The sequence below is a fragment of the Clupea harengus genome, chromosome 18 (genome assembly GCF_900700415.2).
Source record: "Clupea harengus chromosome 18, Ch_v2.0.2, whole genome shotgun sequence".
Lineage (NCBI taxonomy): Eukaryota > Metazoa > Chordata > Actinopteri > Clupeiformes > Clupeidae > Clupea > Clupea harengus.
Window position 1 is genome coordinate 8971558 of NC_045169.1, and position 18722 is coordinate 8990279.

The following is an 18722-nucleotide window of genomic DNA, read 5'->3' on the forward strand; positions in this document are numbered from 1 at the left end:
GGAGAGATGGAGAGCAGACCATTACTACGATGAAAGGAGAGAGAGAGAGATGGAAAGCAGACCATTACTACGATGAAAGGAGAGAGTTCGGACACCGTACTCAATTTTGTGTTGCATCCCAACAAGGGTTAGGTTAACATTTCAGGACCTGATTGGATAAGCATGATGTTCAGAGAGAATGACAGGGACACACAGCTGGAGAGAAATAAAAGAGAGAGAGGAAGGGAGGAGAAAAAGAGAAAGCTGATGGAAAGAGGGACTGTGTTCCTCACCTGTGCGTGTGGTCCATCACACTCTCTCTCCTGCAGTGGGCCATTTCTGGGGTCCTTGTCCCACCTCTGTGCTTTCCCCAAACACGTCACCTTGGTGACAAAGCTCAGCGACAGGCCTGGTGTTGCCCCTGACAACAGCTGATGGTTGCGTAGGGCCACGCCCTGTTTAGTCTCCACACGAAAGGCCAGCGACACACAGGGGTCAGAGGTCGCCCCTGCCTCTCTTCCCACAATGCCTTGCTCCGGCTGCCCCGCGGGGCTCTCTTGGTCCCCCGTTCTCCGTCTCTTGGTGTCGCCTCCTCCACTCTTCTCTGTCGGTTTCATTCGTTCGCTCTCTGAGCTGCCTTCTTCCTCCTCCTCTTCTCTCATCCTCTTTCCAGCACTCCTCCTTCCCGGCTCACCGCCACCAGTCCTCTTCTCCTCTGGGCCTTTCACTCCCACTCCCTCAATCTCTCCATCCCTGGTACCCTCCGACGCCCTCTCCTTGTCTGTGTTTTCGTCTCCCGCCCCCTCGCCGACTCTACATCCAGGGTCTGCCGATCTCTCCCCGTCTGTCGTTTTCTCTCCCGCTCCCTTGTTTCCTCGGCTCCCAGGCTCTGACCTCCTCTCCCCACTTGCTGTTATCGCTCTCGTTCCCTTGTTCTCGCTCTCCGCTAGCAGGAGGCTCATGGCAGTGGAGGGGCTGAGGATGTGCAGGTCGCTCACGCACACCTGCAGGTACACCCTGACAAAGGATACACACAAGTGTGTGTTAGTGTGGGTGTTTCAGTGTGCTGAAAATGTAGATAAGTCACACATAGCTCCCCCTTCTTACAGAGAACACAGTGTATGGTAAAATGTGTGTGTTTGTGTGTGTGACAATGTTTTCCAGGACTCCCAGGTGACTGACAGGAGACGTAAAGAAGTAAAACAATAGCAGATTAAGTGTGAGTGTGTGCTGCCCCACCTGCAGAGCTTGTTAGTGATGTACTTCTCCTCGTTCAGGTGCTCCCAAGATGGAAAATTAGTCTTCAGGAATCTCTCAGCTACAAGAGCACAGCGCCGCGCACACACCAAACAACCTGTACATCACACACACTACATTTCAACACATTAAGTGGGGTGTAGGTATATCGGTGTGTGTGTGTGTGTGTGTGTGTGTGTGTGTGTGTGTGTGTGTGTGTGTGTGTGTGTGTGTGTGTGTGTGTACAAGTGAGGGCATGTTTGAGTTGTGCACTCAGGCTGGTAGAGCATTAATGAACTCTTCAGGTCCAGACATCACCATAAGATGACATGCTTTCTTATGAGTGTTTGTGTATGTATGTATCTGTGTGCATTTGTGTGGGAGCATCTCTGTATGTGTGTGCGTGTACGTGTTTGTGTGGGTGTGGGTGCGTGTTTGTGTGTGTGTGTGTGTGTGTGTGTGTGTGTGTGTGTGTGTGTGTGTGTGTGTGTGTGTGTGTGTGTGTGTGTGTGTGTGTGTGTGTGTGTGTGTGTGTGTGTGTGTGTGTGTGTGTGTGTGTGTGTGTGTGTGTGTGTGTGTGTGTTACCCAGCCAGGCTGTGTTGTCTGCAGCTCGCTGGCTGCCCGCTTCAACAGTCTCCACCAGGACACAATCGATGGCTCCTGTCTGGTCTCGGAACTGGAGTGTGGCTGTGACCGGGCTGGTCTCCAGTATTCCTACCAGCAGAGCCATTTTGGGCTGGTCCTGAAGAGACCAGGTCCTGAAGGACCAGCTGAGGAGCGGGTTCAGCTCAGCGCGTGTCAGGCCCGCCGCAGACGGGGGGAGGAGAGCGGAGAGGGAGAGAGAGGACCAGCACTTCTCCTTCAGCCACTCACACAGCTCTGAGATGGGGGGAATTTCACAACCCGCACCACACACCCTATACTAGAGAGACAGAGAGAGAGAGAGAGAGAGAGGGAAAAAAGTCATATTATAATTATGATATTATTATGAGCAAAGTAATATATAGATAATTATTGTTATATTATGAGCAGTACCAAATATAATTGTTATTAAGGGTCAGCTGCTGATTTACCACAAGCTGTCAGTGGAGGGAGAGAGCGGGAAGGAACGAAAGAGAAGGAGAGAGTTAGAGCGAAAGAGTGGGAAAGGAACTGCATTAAAATCCTTAGATCAGTATTCAAAATGACAGCATGCAGGATCAGATGTTTTAGAACATTTTGCTATTGCTACTGAAATCTGCACTAGAGGCCTGCACTCCCACAGGAGTACCGCGGGTTAATCTGGAGCGCGGGCGGAGGCGGGGAGAAACTGATGCGTGTGCAAGAGCAGGAGAAAGAAAGCAAATGCATCAGTAGGTGGATATGGACCAAAATGTAAAAAAAAATTAACTGGTGTGCTAACATTGTAAGATTTGAGAGTTTCTGGAAATGATAGATTCGTGTTTGCAGGAGAGCAGGACATTTATTTTTTTAATAAACAGATATTTTGCTATTTTGGTGTTTTTTAAGCATGGCACATTTTCATGGCACGAGCAGGACTAAAAAGTGCATCCCATGCAGGATTTTGCATGCGGGAGAGGGGGACAAAATATTCCATAGTTTTGGGTGAGCGGGACAGACCTCTGGGATGTACTTGAACTACTAATGACACAAATACAAATAATCACATCATAAGTTATTACTGGCCACTTGGAGTGTGTGTTGTCCTGTATTTGTGGGAGTGTGTGTTGTCCTGTATTTCGTGTGAGTGTGTGTTGTCCTGTATTTTGTGTGAGTGTGTTGTCCTGTATTTCGTGTGTGAGTGTGTTGTCCTGTATTTCGTGCAAGAGTGTGTTGCCCTGGGTAGTAAATGACAGTATATCCTGTGAGTGAACATGAGATTCAGGTAATCTTATCATGGTAACAAAGGAAAGGTCCCCACACTGGATTTGCTCAGACACCTGGGGTGAGGGACCAACTGAGGTGTAAGTGACGGCAGTTAATCATAGTATGGGAATGGGGGTAGGCCATTGAGAACCATCTCAGTCAAAGAAACCTGATTATCATACAGAATAGCAAAAGGTTGCCAGACCTGTTTGCATTTGAAGCCTAGCTCATTTACATTAAAAGCCTAGGATGTGTCTTAAACACTATATATGGCTACAGTTGGAGATGCTTGTGGTTCAGATCTGCACCGCTGTTCCAGGTGCTTCGTTACTGCACTTCACTGGAAGAAAGACAGATTGCTGCATCAAACACAAAGAAGCATCCTTTTTCTTACACCTGTATTTCGTGTGAGAGTGTGTTGTCCTGCATTTCGTATGAGAGTGTGTTGTCCTGTATTTTGTGTGAGAGCGTGTTGTCCTGTATTTCGTGTGAGAGTGTGTTGTCCTGTATTTTGTGTGAGAGCGTGTTGTCCTGTATTTCGTGTGAGAATGTATTGTCCTGTATTTCGTGTGAGAGTGTGTTGTCCTGTATTTTGTGTGAGAGCGTGTTGTCCTGTATTTTGTGTGAGAGCGTGTTGTCCTGTATTTCGTGTGAGAGTGTGTTGTCCTGTATTTCGTGTGAGAGTGTGTTGTCCTGTATTTTGTGTGAGAGCGTGTTGTCCTGTATTTCCTGTGAGAGTGTGTGCTACCTCATTGAGTGGGCAATTGTGTGGCTCCTGCAGCATTTCTCTGTAGATGTCTCTCGGCTCTCTGCCCTGCTCGTGCACACACACACACTCCAGCAGCCGAGACGCGACCACCCACACCCGCCGCTCACACACCCAACGAGGGCACAATCTGAGAAGAGAGGACAGGGCGTTGGGTTAGGCACACACAGAGTTACATGAATAGATATGCACTTTGGGAATAAAAGGGTAATATATCTACATTTTTGTCTGCCAGTTTTTTTAAGAACACCAATTATTAAGGATTTGTTAAAGTCAGAAATGTAAGAAATGTAAAGTCTGCTATTCTAATCCAATACATTTTTTGTCAGAATCAGCTAATTGCTCTTCATGGTCCTCTAGCTATCCATGCAGGGGCGTGCGCTCGAAAATAAACGCCTGGCTCTGCAACTGGAAAACAAACATAAAGGCTCGGAATGAGCAATACAGTTTCAGGAGCACAGAAGGAAGGGGTGTCATTTGATTGCCTGTTGAGCTCAAATATCAACAACCTTTCGCCAGAATCGCAGACTCTACCTTTCAAGACCTATAATCAATAACCAAGACTTTTCCAGTCTCAGTCACCATGAAGATCCACACATTAAGGACACTCCCCAGTATATCACCATAGAGGTGCAGATCCACACATTAAGGACACTCCCCAGTGTACTACCATAGAGGTGCAGATCCACGCATTAAGGACACTCCCCAGTGTACTACCATAGAGGTGCAGATCCACGCATTAAGGACACTCCCCAGTGTACTACCATAGAGGTGCAGATCCACGCATTAAGGACACTCCCCAGTGTACTACCATAGAGGTGCAGATCCACACATTAAGGACACTCCCCAGTGTACTACCATAGAGGTGCAGATCCACACTTGCGTACACACATCTACTCTGGGAATGTAACATATACAACTGTTTCGCACAGACCTTTTACTAGGGAGAGACAAGAGCACTGTGAAGGCAGACATACAGGCGCATGTATAAACACACACAGACACCCACCTCTGCTGGAGTGCGTTGGAGTAGTAGTGAAGCCACAGGTATTCTGACACTCCCAGATTTTTCTCCAGTAGAAAGCGAGGCAGCGCCCCATGTGACGAGGATGAGGCGGGGCCAACGGGCGTCACAGTGCTAAAGGCGGTCACGCGTACGCTGGAGCGCAGGCAGGCGCAGAGCATCGTGGGAAGGCCATGCGGCGAGGGCCGGAAAAGGAAGTGAACGTGCTGAAGTTCCACCTCCGCTCCGGGACGCAAGCCGCTGTTCCAATGCAGCGGCTGATAGGCCAAACATAGGCCCAGCTTTCCGTCAATCACGTACAGCCCTGCCTCCTGATCGGTCACAGCTGAGATTACACCCTGCCATAAAGAGAGAGAGAGAGAGAGAGAGAGAGAGAGAGAAAATAAATAAATTCTATATTAATAATCAGAATCTTTGTTGACCAAATATGTTGACACATGCAAGTAAATGTGCCTCTTGTCATTGGTACAGCGGTACATTGGACAATGTACAGACTACATACAGACATTGTTAAGATTATAAACAGTTCCTTGTTAAATTCACAGACAAGCAACTTGTACACCAGGATGCTACGGATACATACTGAGACTGCTGACTCCAGACACTCAGGCTAGACGTATTAAACCCTCTGAGCGACAGCGGTATCATAAACACCTCAGATGTTGACACATTTTGGAAGTGTATGACAGGCCATGACTCCAAGCCCACGGCCTCCTCTCCCTGTAGCCTTCTCCCATCCCCTCTATGCCTCTCACCTTGTAGCTGATGATTTTGGAGCGTTTGATCTTCACAGCACAAGCAGCGCCAGGGCCAGCCGACGGACCTGCTGGAGGCTCTTCCCTCGGCACAGCGTCTGCCTCCGCGTCCGCGCCGCTCGTCGGCTCGTCCGCACCAGACGCCTGCTCGTCTGCGCGGAGCCTCTGCACGCGCGCAAGGGACTCCTGCTGACTGAGCCGTTGACTTCGCTCAGTCTCAGTCTCCGTCTCCTCTGTGGCGGCTGTCCCGGGCTGGTTATGAGCGAGAGAGCGCGCAACGAGGCGGGACTGTGACGTGACGGACAGGACCCTGTGGCCTGCCCACCCCCTGAGAGAGGACGCGCGCAGCGCCGACACACACACCCAGCGGCCCACAAACACACACGGCCGCCAGAACACGGACCTGGAGTCCTGGGAGAGGAACAGAGGGGGGTTTAGTTTAGGAGACATGCCTAAAACAACACAAAAACACATTGACATGACATAAACATTACATACATTACAACATTACAAACATTACATACATACAACATAAACACACCCAAAAATCTTCACAAGACAGGAGTTTGCCAAGTTTAGTTCTCTATCTCGCTCTCTCTCTATCTAACACACACTCACACATACAACATTTTGCTAACTTACCATCACCAGTATAGGTACAGTGAAGTCCCTCTCTCTCAGACTGAAACAGAAGAAGCGTTTTCCTGCGATAACCAGCAGAGGGCTCACCGTACACACTTCCCCACTTACACACACAAGGGCCCCACCTGATCGCCTAGGATGAGCGGAGAGGAGAGAATTGAGGGTTGACGTGAGCAGTTGAAGACAGATGTGATAAAATAAATATAAAGAGGAGAAAGGAGAAAGAGAAGAGAGGATAAAGAGGAAGATAAAGCTAAAGAAACATTGTCACAAACAAGAGTGTCTGACTTTGTCTGCTCCAGGTGCTCTTTTCATCACCCACCCTCCCTCATAACTCACTTCTCTCCCAGCCATCTGGCAGTTTCTCGGACCCCCAGCACTTCTTCTGACAGTGGCCCCCCAGGGTCAAAGGTGACAGCATCAGGTGTCAGGTGGATCGGAGAGGCAATCAGTTCCAGGTAACCAGCCTCCTGGCCCACCTTCCCTGGTGGATTATGGGGAATGTAGTTCCAAGTGGGGAAAAGCATGGGTTGGTTCATCCAAGAAGTTTCTGGGTCGAGCAACTGGGAACAGACCAGGGAGAGGGATGAGTGCTTATGTGTGTGTGTGTGTGTGTGTGTGTGTGTGTGTGTGTGTGTGTGTGTGTGTGTGTGTGTGTGTGTCTGTGGTCGAGTAGTACGTCCTATCGTCTTTTCCTAACTACTTTTCCTTTACCTCAATGGAAAACGTCATGAGACCAAAGAAAGATGAAGTATGAAGTAGAAGGACTTAGGAAAAGACAATCGTGGTGCTAAGGGAATCTGACTGCACTTATTATGCGAAGGCCAATGTTATTGATCGTAAATATCGTTTGTTGATCGGGTTGTTGTTGCTGCCTCAAGGAATTGTGGGGCGGTACTATCGCCTTTCTTTTCATAAAGGATGGTCCAGTGTACCCTATGCTAAAGGAGATAAGACAGGAAGCACTGAAGCACCTTTCCTTAGCATTTAGATAATTCAAACAGCTCTTATCATGGCTTCCACTTAGACACTTTCAGGTCATTTCACTCAGTTAAGAACCTTCCTAAGCAAAAAAAGACTATTGGACCGTAGCCTGTGTGTGAGAGAGACTTGATCTTGATCCTCACCTCACAGTGCACACTCCCGCTGGAGTCAGACACCCTCCAACCATCCTCCCCTGTACTCAGACAGCCAATAAGCAGAAGGTTGGCACGGGAAAGGGCTTTGTGATTGGGCAGAGCCTGCTCTGCTTCTCGGGTCAGCTCTCTATGCTGACTAGTGCTCATGGTGAGACTGCTGAAGCAGGCGGTCCGCTGTCTTGAGAGGAGCTCTGACACACAAACACATCTGGAGAACATGCACACACACAGTGAAATATACCTGAATAAAACACACAAGCTCTGAACTCCAAACATCCTAAGCACACAGAACTATATATACACAATGTAAGTGCAGACAGACATAAAAGAAGAACACACAGCGAAGTTAATGCATTTTGTAGGCATAGCCACACTTTGACCCTACAAGCATTACATTCATTTAGATCTGATTTGATCGTCTATGCAAATTGATGTTGATGTAAGCAAAGAAAAAGTTGGAATGTTGATTGAGTTGGAATGTTGACGTTGATGTCAAACGGAACTGTCCCCAGACAGAAGAATACAAGCACTTGTACTATGCTACTTCCGATGGACATATGAATAGTAATCTACCTGAAGCTAACAGGGAGTGAGTCAGACGAAAAACACCCCTGCAGCCGCGAAACAACCGAGAGGGCCACTTCATCGACAGGAAGCCCTCCAGTGATTCCGGCGAGCACCGGGAGAAGCCTGTCCCGTACACTCAAGAATAATTCGCTCAGCCAGGTTTGCTCCTGAGAAAGTATACAGTAATCAAAAGCTTTAGGAGTAAGTATTTACTAATGACAACGAAAGGTAGCTATAGTGAACATGTTAATGGTGGTTTGTGTGATGTGGTTATAACGTTAGCATGGTACTTTAATTGGCTTTTCTAGATAGTAAATGAGACATTGTGTCAATTTGCTGAAGGTAATCCATTAAGGTTAGTAAATCAGTTTTCAGACTATCCCTACTTTTAACATAACTGAAAACGATTAATTGCATTTCAACTGTTACGCAAGATCCAGGACCCACACGTACCACTCGACTCTTCTCTGTGAAATGGCCCAGAAACATATCCATCCCTTTTCCCAAGACAGTAACGTTGGCGTTATTCAGTTATTGCAGCTAACGTTGACATGCTGGCTAGCTTTAGAGTTGTAGCACTAGCTACTGTTGAAATGTGTTGCAAGCCATTTAGGGAACAAAATACATTTGAACGTTGAACACATTTCTCTCGTTAGAATGTTATGCTCTCACTCTGAACTGTAGAAAGAAATAACACGATTCTAGTAACTGGGGAAAACTCATATATGTTCTCGCGCTAAAAAACACCAGCCAATTCTTCATAACATCCGACCACGTGACTTCAAATCTTACGAACGAGGTTGTAAAATATAACACATTGTATAACAAATGTCTGCATAGTTCCAGACCAGTTATTTTCAGCGTTTACCGTGGTGTCTATTCATTGAATTGTCTCTTTCATATAGATAATAATGTATGCTAAAGTTTAAAAAGGAGAAGTACATTTTTTCCCTTTGTTCACCAATGTAAATCAATTTATCAACATCTTACAGGGGGGAAATGTTAAGATCACAATCAAAATCATACAATTATAGCAGTAGATAAAATGTTCAGTTTGTTAATTTATTGCACGCATTATTAAGTAACACAAAATGGAGCATCGTGCCATTTTATCTATCCTAGATTCGGGCATTCAGAAATAAAGGCAACTGTGGCCTGTCTTTGAACTACGCGTTTCTTTTTTAAGGCATGCATAATGAGCTACATCCTTTGTTTAAAGGAATCGTAGCCATGATGTCGGTGGTGAATAATTTACATTTTAAGGTTTTTAATCGTGCATTCATGGTTATTTTCGTCAAAAGGCTGAGGCAACTGTCAAATAACATTCAGACTGCGTTGAAAGTTTTCTATGGTATGTGTAAGGCAGGCTATTTGGGGTGAATGTAGCCTATGTATGGACTGGAATACAACCATTTTCAGGACAGGTACCTTCATATGAATCATTAGACAAAGAAGGACAACACTACTCGTATGCGGTGACCAATCAAGTCCTTGTGTTCAGAGCCGATGGCTGACGATTGGAATTTGAATCAATACAGACTCGTAAAGTAACCAACCGGTGCGAGCGGGGGCAGGGTTCTAAGGCGTGTTCTACAGACTGGTCCGCGCGCTTGACAACATAAACAGTACGTGAATTAGTGGAGAAGGAACAACTCGAAGTCTACTGCATTTGGCTGAGAAAGGTAATAGATTTGTCACAACAAAATAACATATTTTGACTTATGTTTTTAGGAATCATTTTCATATGCAGTTTCTTTACCTTCAAAATAATGCACGTCGGCCAAATTGATTACTGTGGTCACCTACAGTTTCGTGGCGAGGTTAGCTGACTGGATAGCTAACGTTAACGTTACCATTGTGTTAAGCATAAGCTAAAAATATAGCTGACGTTGACCAGCATTGGTCATTGGAAAGTAAACTAATTGGAAGTTTAAATCCTGCTTATTCGTTTAAATAGTTCAAATCCGTCCCAATTTAATGTAAACACTATTTACACCGAACTATGATGTTCACATTTGATGTCGCAGTAGCTAAATCTGTTAGCTACCCTTATGTAGCGGCAGTGGAAGCTAGCTAACGTTAGCTGCACTGCTTGGGCGCTAGCTGGCCCGTTCTTGGGGATAGGGCTAGATGGGGATTAGGCGGGAAAGAAAATGGAGGGACCATTGTTCTTCATGTAGAAGCTAGCTTAGCACAGTGAAGGTAGCTAGCCAACATTCAGCTAACTAGCTAACGTTAACTCTAAATGCGTCACTTGGGCAAGCTAACCGACTGTTTCGATGAATCAGTAGCATCATAACTCGGGACATCACCATGTACCTATGTACAATGTCCAGATACATTTGACGCCTGTTTATTTAGCATTTTCAGCTTGCTAGCGTTAGCTGAAATAGCTTAACGTCAATTCGGGTAAAGTTAGTTTGAGTTCAACTGAGGTATCGTTGATGTTAATAGACTAAAGCTCCCGGTTTCTTGAATATTGCTATATGTAAATCGTTGTGCTTTATGATTATGTGATTTTATTTATTTATATATTATATATTAATAAATAAATACAATTTTATTTTACGTCAGATTCAGTCATGGTCAAAGGAGACGTGAACAAGCCCAAGGGCAAGACGTCTGCGTACGCCTTCTTCGTTGCAACATGCAGGGACGAGCATAAGAGGAAAACTCCGGAGATTCCCGTCAACTTCTCCGAGTTCTCCAAGAAATGTTCCGAACGGTGGAGGGTAAGTCGCCATATGCTGCAGTAAACTTGACGGTCATTTTGATTGTGCTTCTGATGGTCAAGTTTAATAATTTTTTCAATCTCCTCCAGGCATTAACAGCCCCAGACAAAATTAGGTTTGAGGACATGGCAAAGCAAGACAAGGTGCGATACGACCGGGAGATGGTTAACTATGTACCCCCTAAAGGAATGGGCAAGAGAGGCAAGAAGAAGAAGGACCCGAACGCGCCCAAACGACCCCCGTAAGCCTTTACTTTTTTCCTGCATATATAAAAAATAAGATTCTCAATTTTATTAACTGCAATGTTGAGTGAAACTTGAGAGACGGGATGGGAGGGCGTTGTATGTAGCCATGGTCATTCCATGTTTCAAATCCCACTCTGTCGAGTTATTTTAAAATTAATATAAGCTAAATGAAAAGTGCAAAAAACCTAACCCCTGGACTCTGTGTGTGTCCCACAGCTCTGCATTCTTCATCTTCTGCTCAGAGCAACGTCCTGGTCTGAAGGTTGAGTGCCCCAATCTGACCATTGGTGAGATTGCCAAGAGGATGGGCGAGTTGTGGGGCAAGCAGGGTGCCAAGGACCGTGTTCCGTATGAACAGAAGGCCGTTAAGCTGAAGGAGAAGTATGAGAAGGTGAGTTAGCATGTGGATGTCCTCAGTAGTGATGGGGGGGGGGGGGGGGGGGGGGGGGGGGGTACCGATGTACAGTAATGACACATGATGTCATACTATAGCTGCAGTTTGAAGAAAGTAGTTCAGTATTTTTTTTTTTTATACAATTCTATTTAATACGGTCACCGTACTGGTGGATTGAATAAAATTGGAACCTTTTATCACACGTGGAAGTTAAGTATTATGGCCATGTATGTTGACATGGCATTATCTCACACACACAGGAAGTTGCAGCATACCGTGCTAAGTCAGGCATGGGCCCAGGAGCCAAGAGGGGTCCCGGTCGACCAGCACCGCCTAGCATGAAACAAGTACTGCCTCAGGATGATGACGACGAGGACGATGATGAGGAAGACGACGACGAGGATGACGACGATGATGATGACGAGTAGAGCTCTAATGTGTGTCTGGACCTGCGCATATTTGCCTGTCGCTAAATTTGTGTGCCCTGAAACAGACGGCCTCAGGCTAGGGATGTTTGTGTGTGCGCGTGTGAGTGTGACAAAAGCCCTGTACTGAGGTGTGTTTGTGTCGCGTGTTTGTGTGTGTAGCCAGTTTCAGCAATAACACAGGCGGGATAAGGAGTCTCCCTCTACTTTCGTTTTCTTTTCTTTTTTCCTTCAGTTTTCTTATTTTTTTTATCTGGAATTATTTGTAACAAACGTGTAGTATGCAATTTTTATAATAAAATGGTTTTAATTACTTTCAGTTTTGCCTGGGAAGATTCATTCAACTTTATGTATAAACTGGATATCATTGCAAAACAATCAGGTTCTACATTTTCCTTACGCCCCTTAATTGTCAGTAAAGTATAAAGGCTCGATGAGATGTAGCTATAAACATCCTGGACATTTGTCCAGTAGCCATATGAACCATTCCAGTGGCTTTTTCTATATCAACTTTCATAACTGAGACAAATAACCAGTTATGTAGATTTTAAGAAATATCTAAGGGGTTCACAAACTTTGCAGTAATGTATCTAAATCGAATACCCTTTTCTTTTTATCGTCCGGAAACACGGATGGCTGTGTCTCCCACAGTATAAATATCCAGAGCCAGTGACCATATGTGCGCCCTTCAAAAAGATGCAGAGATGTATACGCAGTTGCCAGTTAATTAAGTACACACCTAGCGAAAACTAGCGCAGGCTAACAACAGTCCTGCAATGAATTCACCTTCGTGAATGTCTATATTGAAACGGTCTAAGAGAGGTGGCCATTCAACTGTATGATCATTTTGAATGATGTATTGTGTAGTGATTTCACACGATAGTGAGTTTTATGTTATTTATCCTAGCCTCACTGATTGAAATGGGGTGGTCAAAATAACTGAAACGTGTTAGTACAACGCAGTATAGCTAACAGCACCACAAACGGCAGCCTCCCACATGAAAACGCAGTTGAATCAACACCTCTCTAGCTTAGTTTTAAAACGTAGGGAATACCGGTATTATAACCTTAATGAAGAAAGGATTTATTGTTGGGCTGGTGTATTGGACTATGAATTGTAGCTCGGCTCTTCCTATTGAACAGGCAATGGAGTTGAGGTTTATACGTTGTTAGCGTGAACTGAACATTTGCGTGAATTCTCCACAAGATGGCAGCAGCACAGCTGGAGTTGGACTGGACATTATTACTAGGGAGGAAGTATGGAAAATATGAATTTTCTGCGTTACACTAATATGACCACAAGAAGGTTCCCATGACCGCCATACAGGTTAATGCTCCTTCTTGCCCGTACTCCAAGAAACGACGTCTGGCAATTTCACACAATGCAATCGCAGTCCAGACTGTTCTCATTTGTGGTTCATCAGTGAAACGAGCTACCAAATCTGGGCAAGAGTATCCTACTACTATTTGTAATGAAGCACCGTGTCTTTCACAGGCTAACAGATAATAGGAAGACCTATGCATTATGCTTTCCCTTCAAGAGGGCGCAAAATGTCACCGTCTATGTCATCTTTTAAAACGAAATGGATATTTGGTGGGAGTGCGTCCCACGGCAGGGGTGCAGAACGCATGACGCCGGCAGAATTATGTACCTGATCAAAAGATCCTACAATCCTATTGGATTTCTATCATATTTTGGAACCAAAATCCTATAGGAATCCTATTGACAAGATATAACTGATATTAACTTGGAAATGAAATGAATCCAATGGATTTTATCAATCCTGATTTTATTCTCTATTGGATTTTTGAAAAACAGTAAATCCTATTGGATTTTTTATGTATGACTCTTATAGATAAAAAAAAGACTTGTATAAACTAACATCACAATACTAAGGGAATTGTTATATTTCAATTTCAATGTTTAATAAATACATACATACATATAGTTTAAATAAATATAGTTTTTGTGCATATGTACGTGTGTGTGTGTGTGTTACTGAGTTTTTCTTCTGGCCATTTTGGCTTTGGCTGCACATTTCTTTGAGATGGCCTGTTTTACAACCCCAGGGTCCACTGCTAATGCTTTGGTGATGTAATCTATAAAACAGAAATGAGAGAAAAGAATACATGATAAGATTACTATATTTGGGAATATTCTTTACTAACCTCTCATTCGTGTCATATTGCTTATTTAAAAACTCATCTACACGTCATCTACACAGACTAAAATGTAGGCCTGTGACGTGTTCCATACCCAAGTGGCATTTTAGACATCTATAGCTTTTTTCCCCTCGGAATATTTCTCTTTAATATCTCTGATGGAGTGCATTATAGACCATTCATATGTGAGTGGGGTATAGTTAGTTCCATAGTAAGAGTGTATTTGTGTTTCCATAGCCACACCTTAGTTGGAGAAAGAAAAAAACATTGTTACAATTGTGACGATGACTACTCTTCCAAATACTGTCAGCATCAAATCTTTCATCGCTTTTTTGGCATCACCCCACATGATGCTGGCATTCTGGGCCGATGTTACTGTTGTCTTCAAAAATGACCAAAGTGCACACACACACACACAATAACTTAGATAAGCTTTGTAGCCAAGCGTTACAAGCATGTTGTATGTCAACTTTCACATCAAAGGGATGATGAGAATGCATGTGACTTTTATCTGGGCCAGAGATGTAGTAACTGGACTTGATGTTGCTGTTTTTTGATCTGTGACAAAAAAGAAAAGAAAAATGAAAGCTCAGTGACGCCGGGGGCAAGCAGAGATTGAGTTTACAACAGCGTGATCAAGAAACTATCGACTTGAACAACTAAGCCACTGACACAAAAGTGATAAGAAAGATTTCATTTATTTGAATGCTATTACATTTAAGAAAACCACATTTATTTAAAAAAAAAAAAAAATAGTTTGCAGTCATAACATGTTTTTTTCTATTTTCTCTATTTAGTCTTGCATTTCTAACAGCATGGGGTGCAGTTCAACTAGATGGTTGTCCATCAAGCTGTTCAGTGCAGATGCTGGTTTCTAAAGAGAGCTGTTCAGTGCAGATGCTGGATTCTAAAGAGAGCTGTTCAATGCAGATGCTGGTTTTTTTTTAAAAGAATTGATAATGATTATGACGGACTTTAATAATAATAATAATAAAACTTTATTTATATAGCACATTTCATGCAAAAGAATGCAGCTCAAAGTGCTTTACAGCAAATACATAATATGCACAAAGAAATTACATGCACATAAAAATAGACATCAAAGAAACATAACTCAGATATAGTGCAAAAAAAATACAATTATAATTATAATTATAGAGATATATTTAATCTAACCCCTTAATATCACCAGTAGAGATTCAAATTAAATTAAATTAAAAGTATTTATATATATATATATATATATTATATTTATTTATTATCCTAAACTGTTGCATGCATATTTTTCAGTTTAAGTACATTGAGAGCAATTAAACCCAGGAAAAATTCCTTGTATGTGGAAATGTACTTGGCCAATAAAGATGATTCTGATTCTGATTCTGATTCTGATTCTGATATAGTGCGAAGTGGTAGCTAGTTAAAGGCTAATGTGAAGAGGTACGTTTTTAGTTTTCTTTTAAAGATGTTAAGCGAGCTGGCTTCCCTGATGTCTATAGGCAGTATGTTCCATAGCACTGGGGCGTAATTGACAAATACTGCGTCCCCGATTTTCTTACGGCTTTTGCTGGGAACCTCCAATAAACCAGCATTCGATGATCGCAGTGTTCTTGAGGGCAAGTATTTGACTATGGAGTTTGCAATGTAACTTGGTCCTAGCCCATTAAGGGCTTTGTATATTAGGAGAAAGACCTTAAAGTCAATTCTAAAAGTTACTGGAAGCCAGTGCAGAGCAGCTAAAACTGGACTAATATGCTCGCTACTCTTGGTTCTGGTTAATAGCCGAGCTGCAGAGTTTTGAATGAGCTGAAGTCTCTCAGTTGTTTTTTTTTTGGGAGGCCAGTAAGGATTGCATTACAATAATCAAGACGTCTTGAAATAAAGGCATGAATCAGTTTTTCAGCATCTTTTTGATTTATAAATGGCAGGACTTTAGCTATGTTTTTAAGGTGGAAAAAATATGTTTTCGTCACCTTGTTAATGTGAGACTTGAAGCTTAAATCTGAATCTAAAATAACACCAAGACTTACCTCTGATTTAATCAAGGGAGTTAATTTCCCCAAATTATTAAACAGCATTTCTCTTTTTGTTTTAGGGCCGACTAGTAGGATCTCAGTTTTGTCCTCGTTTAACTTTAAGAAATTATTGCTCATCCACTTATTTATCGCCAAAAGACAGGTAGTAATGGAGTTTATTGCTGCAGCATCAGTTGCGTGTCATCAGCATAACTATGGAAACATACAGTGCCCTCCACAATTATTGGCACCCCTAGTGAAAATATGTCTTTGCTGTTTATCCTCTTGGTCTTTCACTCAAAATATTCACAAAAATCTTACCTTTTCATTGAAGTAAAATTATTGAAAGAAAAAAAACTGTTGACATTAAATAAATATGTTTCCCCAAAACATGTGTGCCACAATTATTGGCACCCCTAGAAAAATCTTATAATTAAAATCTAACTGAAGTATATTTCCAGTCATGTTTTACATTTTTAAGTTCACCTGTTTGATAAGGAACTCTTAAGAGGTCAACCATGACTTCCTGTTCCACTGGCGTACAAATATGAGGTGACACAGGCCAAATTCCGTTAGTCATTCATCACTATGGGAAAGACCCAAGAACACAGTGGCAATGTGTGACGGAAAGTTGTGGAGCTGCACAAATCAAGAAATGGACACAAGAAAATCTCTAAAGAGTTGAAAATACCAATTTCCACTATCATGGAAATAATTAAGAAGTTTAAAGCGACAGGAGATGTTAAGAATCAGCCTGGAAGAGGACGTGTGTGTACATTGACCCCACACACCGTGAGGAGGATGGTTCGACTGGAAAAAGAATCTCCAAGGATAACAGCTGGAGAATTGTAGAGGTGAGTTGAGTCTTGGGGTCAGAAAGTCTCCAAAACTACCATCAGACACCACCTACATCACCACAAGTTGTTTTGGAGGGTTGCCAGAAAAAAAACTCTGCTGTCAATCAACTACAAACTAAAGCGCCTACAGTTTGCCAAATGTAAGTCAGATTTCAATGGGGCCGAGTTATATGGTCAGATGAGACCAAAATAAAGCTTTTTGGCAACAAACATCAAAGATGGGTTTGGCGTAGACAGAAAGATAGCCATACAGAAAAGACCCCCATACCCAATGTGAAGTATGTTGGCGGATCTTTGATGTTGTGGGGCTGTTTTTCTTCCAAAGGCCCTGGACATCTTGTTAGGATACATGGTATCATGGACTCCATCAAATACCAGCAGATATTAAATGAAAACCCAATAGCCCCCTCCAGTAAGCTTAAAATGGGCTGTGGTTGGACCTTCCAGCAGGTCAATGATCCGAAGCACACCTCAAAATCAACACAAAAATGGTTCACCGACCGCAGAATAAAGGTTTTGCCATGGCCATCACAGTCCCCCGACCTAAACCCCATAGAAAATCTGTGGGATGAGCTGAAGCCGAGTCTACAAACGTTGACCTCAGAATCTGAAGGATCTGGAGAGATACTGCATGTAGGAATGGTCTCAGATCCCGTGCCATGTGTTCACCAACCTCATCACGCATTATAGGAGAAGACTCAGAGCTGTTATCTTGGCAAAGGGAGGCTGCACAAAACATTAAATTAAGGGGTGCCAATAATTGTGGCACACATGTTTTGGGGGAAAATATTTATTTAATGTCAACAGTTTTTTTTCTTTCAATAGTTTTACTTCAATGAAAAGGTAAGATTTTTGTGAATATTTTGAGTGAAAGACCAAGAGGATAAACAGCAAAGACATATTTTTTTATAGCCTGTTTTGTTCATATTCACTAGGGGTGCCAATAATTGTGGAGGGCACTGTACATTGTGTTCTCTAATGATGTCCCCAAGTGGCAGCATGTACAGTGAGAATAATAATGGACCAAGGCAGCTCCCTTTGTGCAACCCCAAAGCAGATGTCATGTTTCTTAGACATGATCTCCAAGCCTGACATAAAACGTTCTCCCTTTGATGTATGTTCTGAACCAGTTTAATACAGAGTCCGAAAGCCCAACTAACTTTTCAAGACGATGAATTAGGATGTCATGATCAATAGTATCAAATGCTGCACTTAGGTCTAAGAGGACCAGGATTGAGACCTAATTTGCATCCAAAATTAGTCTGAGGTCGCTGATTACTTAAGTAAGAGCAGTTTCAGTGCTGTGGCATGTTCTAAAGCCTGATTGAAATTTCTCCAGGATATTGTTTTCTTTGAGAAAGGAGTTTATTTGCACTGAAACTATCTTTTCAAGTACTTTACTAATGAATGGAAGATTGGAAATCGGCCTATAGTTGATCAGTGCATTACCATCTAGGTTGGGTTTTTTTAGTAAGAGTTTTACAACAGCTGTTTTGAAGGCATCTGGGAAGATGCCAGTTTGAAGAGATGTATTTATAATCTTCAGGACATGACTTGAAACACTGTCAAACACCCGCTTAAAAAATGCTGTAGGTACAGGGTCAATACATGAGGTGGAGGAATTGCACTCAGTGACAGTCTTACAAAGATCCACCAATGTGATGCAGGTGAAATTTCCCATGGTTGCATCACAAGAACAAGCCTGGCTCGGTGTGTAGCTCTGAACCCTCCCTTGCTGATGAACTGAACATTTATGCACGTTTTGAGATAGGGGGCGATAGGGGGCGAAAACAAAAACTCAATGGCAGTTATGGCCGACATGATTGCCAATAACTGCGAACCCCCTTTCATAGTCAATGAGAGTGAAGAGAGGAGGGTGTTCAAAGGGGTACTGTAAATGGGAAAATAGCTGCTGGGCC

The 18722-nt window shown here is 43.2% G+C and overlaps 2 protein-coding genes across 2 annotated transcripts in view; one reads left to right on the forward strand and one right to left on the reverse strand.

Moving 5' to 3' along the window:
• Positions 1 to 8747, reverse strand: part of ctc1 (CTS telomere maintenance complex component 1) — a 14716-nt gene extending 5969 nt beyond the window's left edge. The window contains exons 1-11 of the mRNA XM_031584875.1: positions 8429 to 8747; positions 7982 to 8142; positions 7397 to 7616; positions 6609 to 6832; positions 6270 to 6402; positions 5628 to 6038; positions 4858 to 5210; positions 3831 to 3978; positions 1802 to 2138; positions 1219 to 1333; positions 273 to 996 (exon numbers count right to left, since the gene is read on the reverse strand). Of these exons, the coding sequence (XP_031440735.1) occupies positions 273 to 996; positions 1219 to 1333; positions 1802 to 2138; positions 3831 to 3978; positions 4858 to 5210; positions 5628 to 6038; positions 6270 to 6402; positions 6609 to 6832; positions 7397 to 7616; positions 7982 to 8142; positions 8429 to 8470 (2868 nt within the window). The 5' untranslated portion in view covers positions 8471 to 8747. The remainder of the gene's footprint in view (positions 1 to 272; positions 997 to 1218; positions 1334 to 1801; positions 2139 to 3830; positions 3979 to 4857; positions 5211 to 5627; positions 6039 to 6269; positions 6403 to 6608; positions 6833 to 7396; positions 7617 to 7981; positions 8143 to 8428) is intronic.
• A 786-nt stretch (positions 8748 to 9533) lies between these two features.
• On the forward strand, positions 9534 to 12090 carry hmgb2b (high mobility group box 2b). The gene is made up of 5 exons (XM_031584876.2): positions 9534 to 9657; positions 10550 to 10707; positions 10797 to 10948; positions 11169 to 11343; positions 11607 to 12090. The coding sequence occupies exons 2-5, from the start codon at positions 10558 to 10560 to the stop codon at positions 11772 to 11774; spliced, it is 645 nt and encodes a 214-aa protein (XP_031440736.1). The 5' UTR covers positions 9534 to 9657; positions 10550 to 10557; the 3' UTR covers positions 11775 to 12090.
• The last annotated feature ends 6632 nt before the right edge of the window (positions 12091 to 18722 follow it).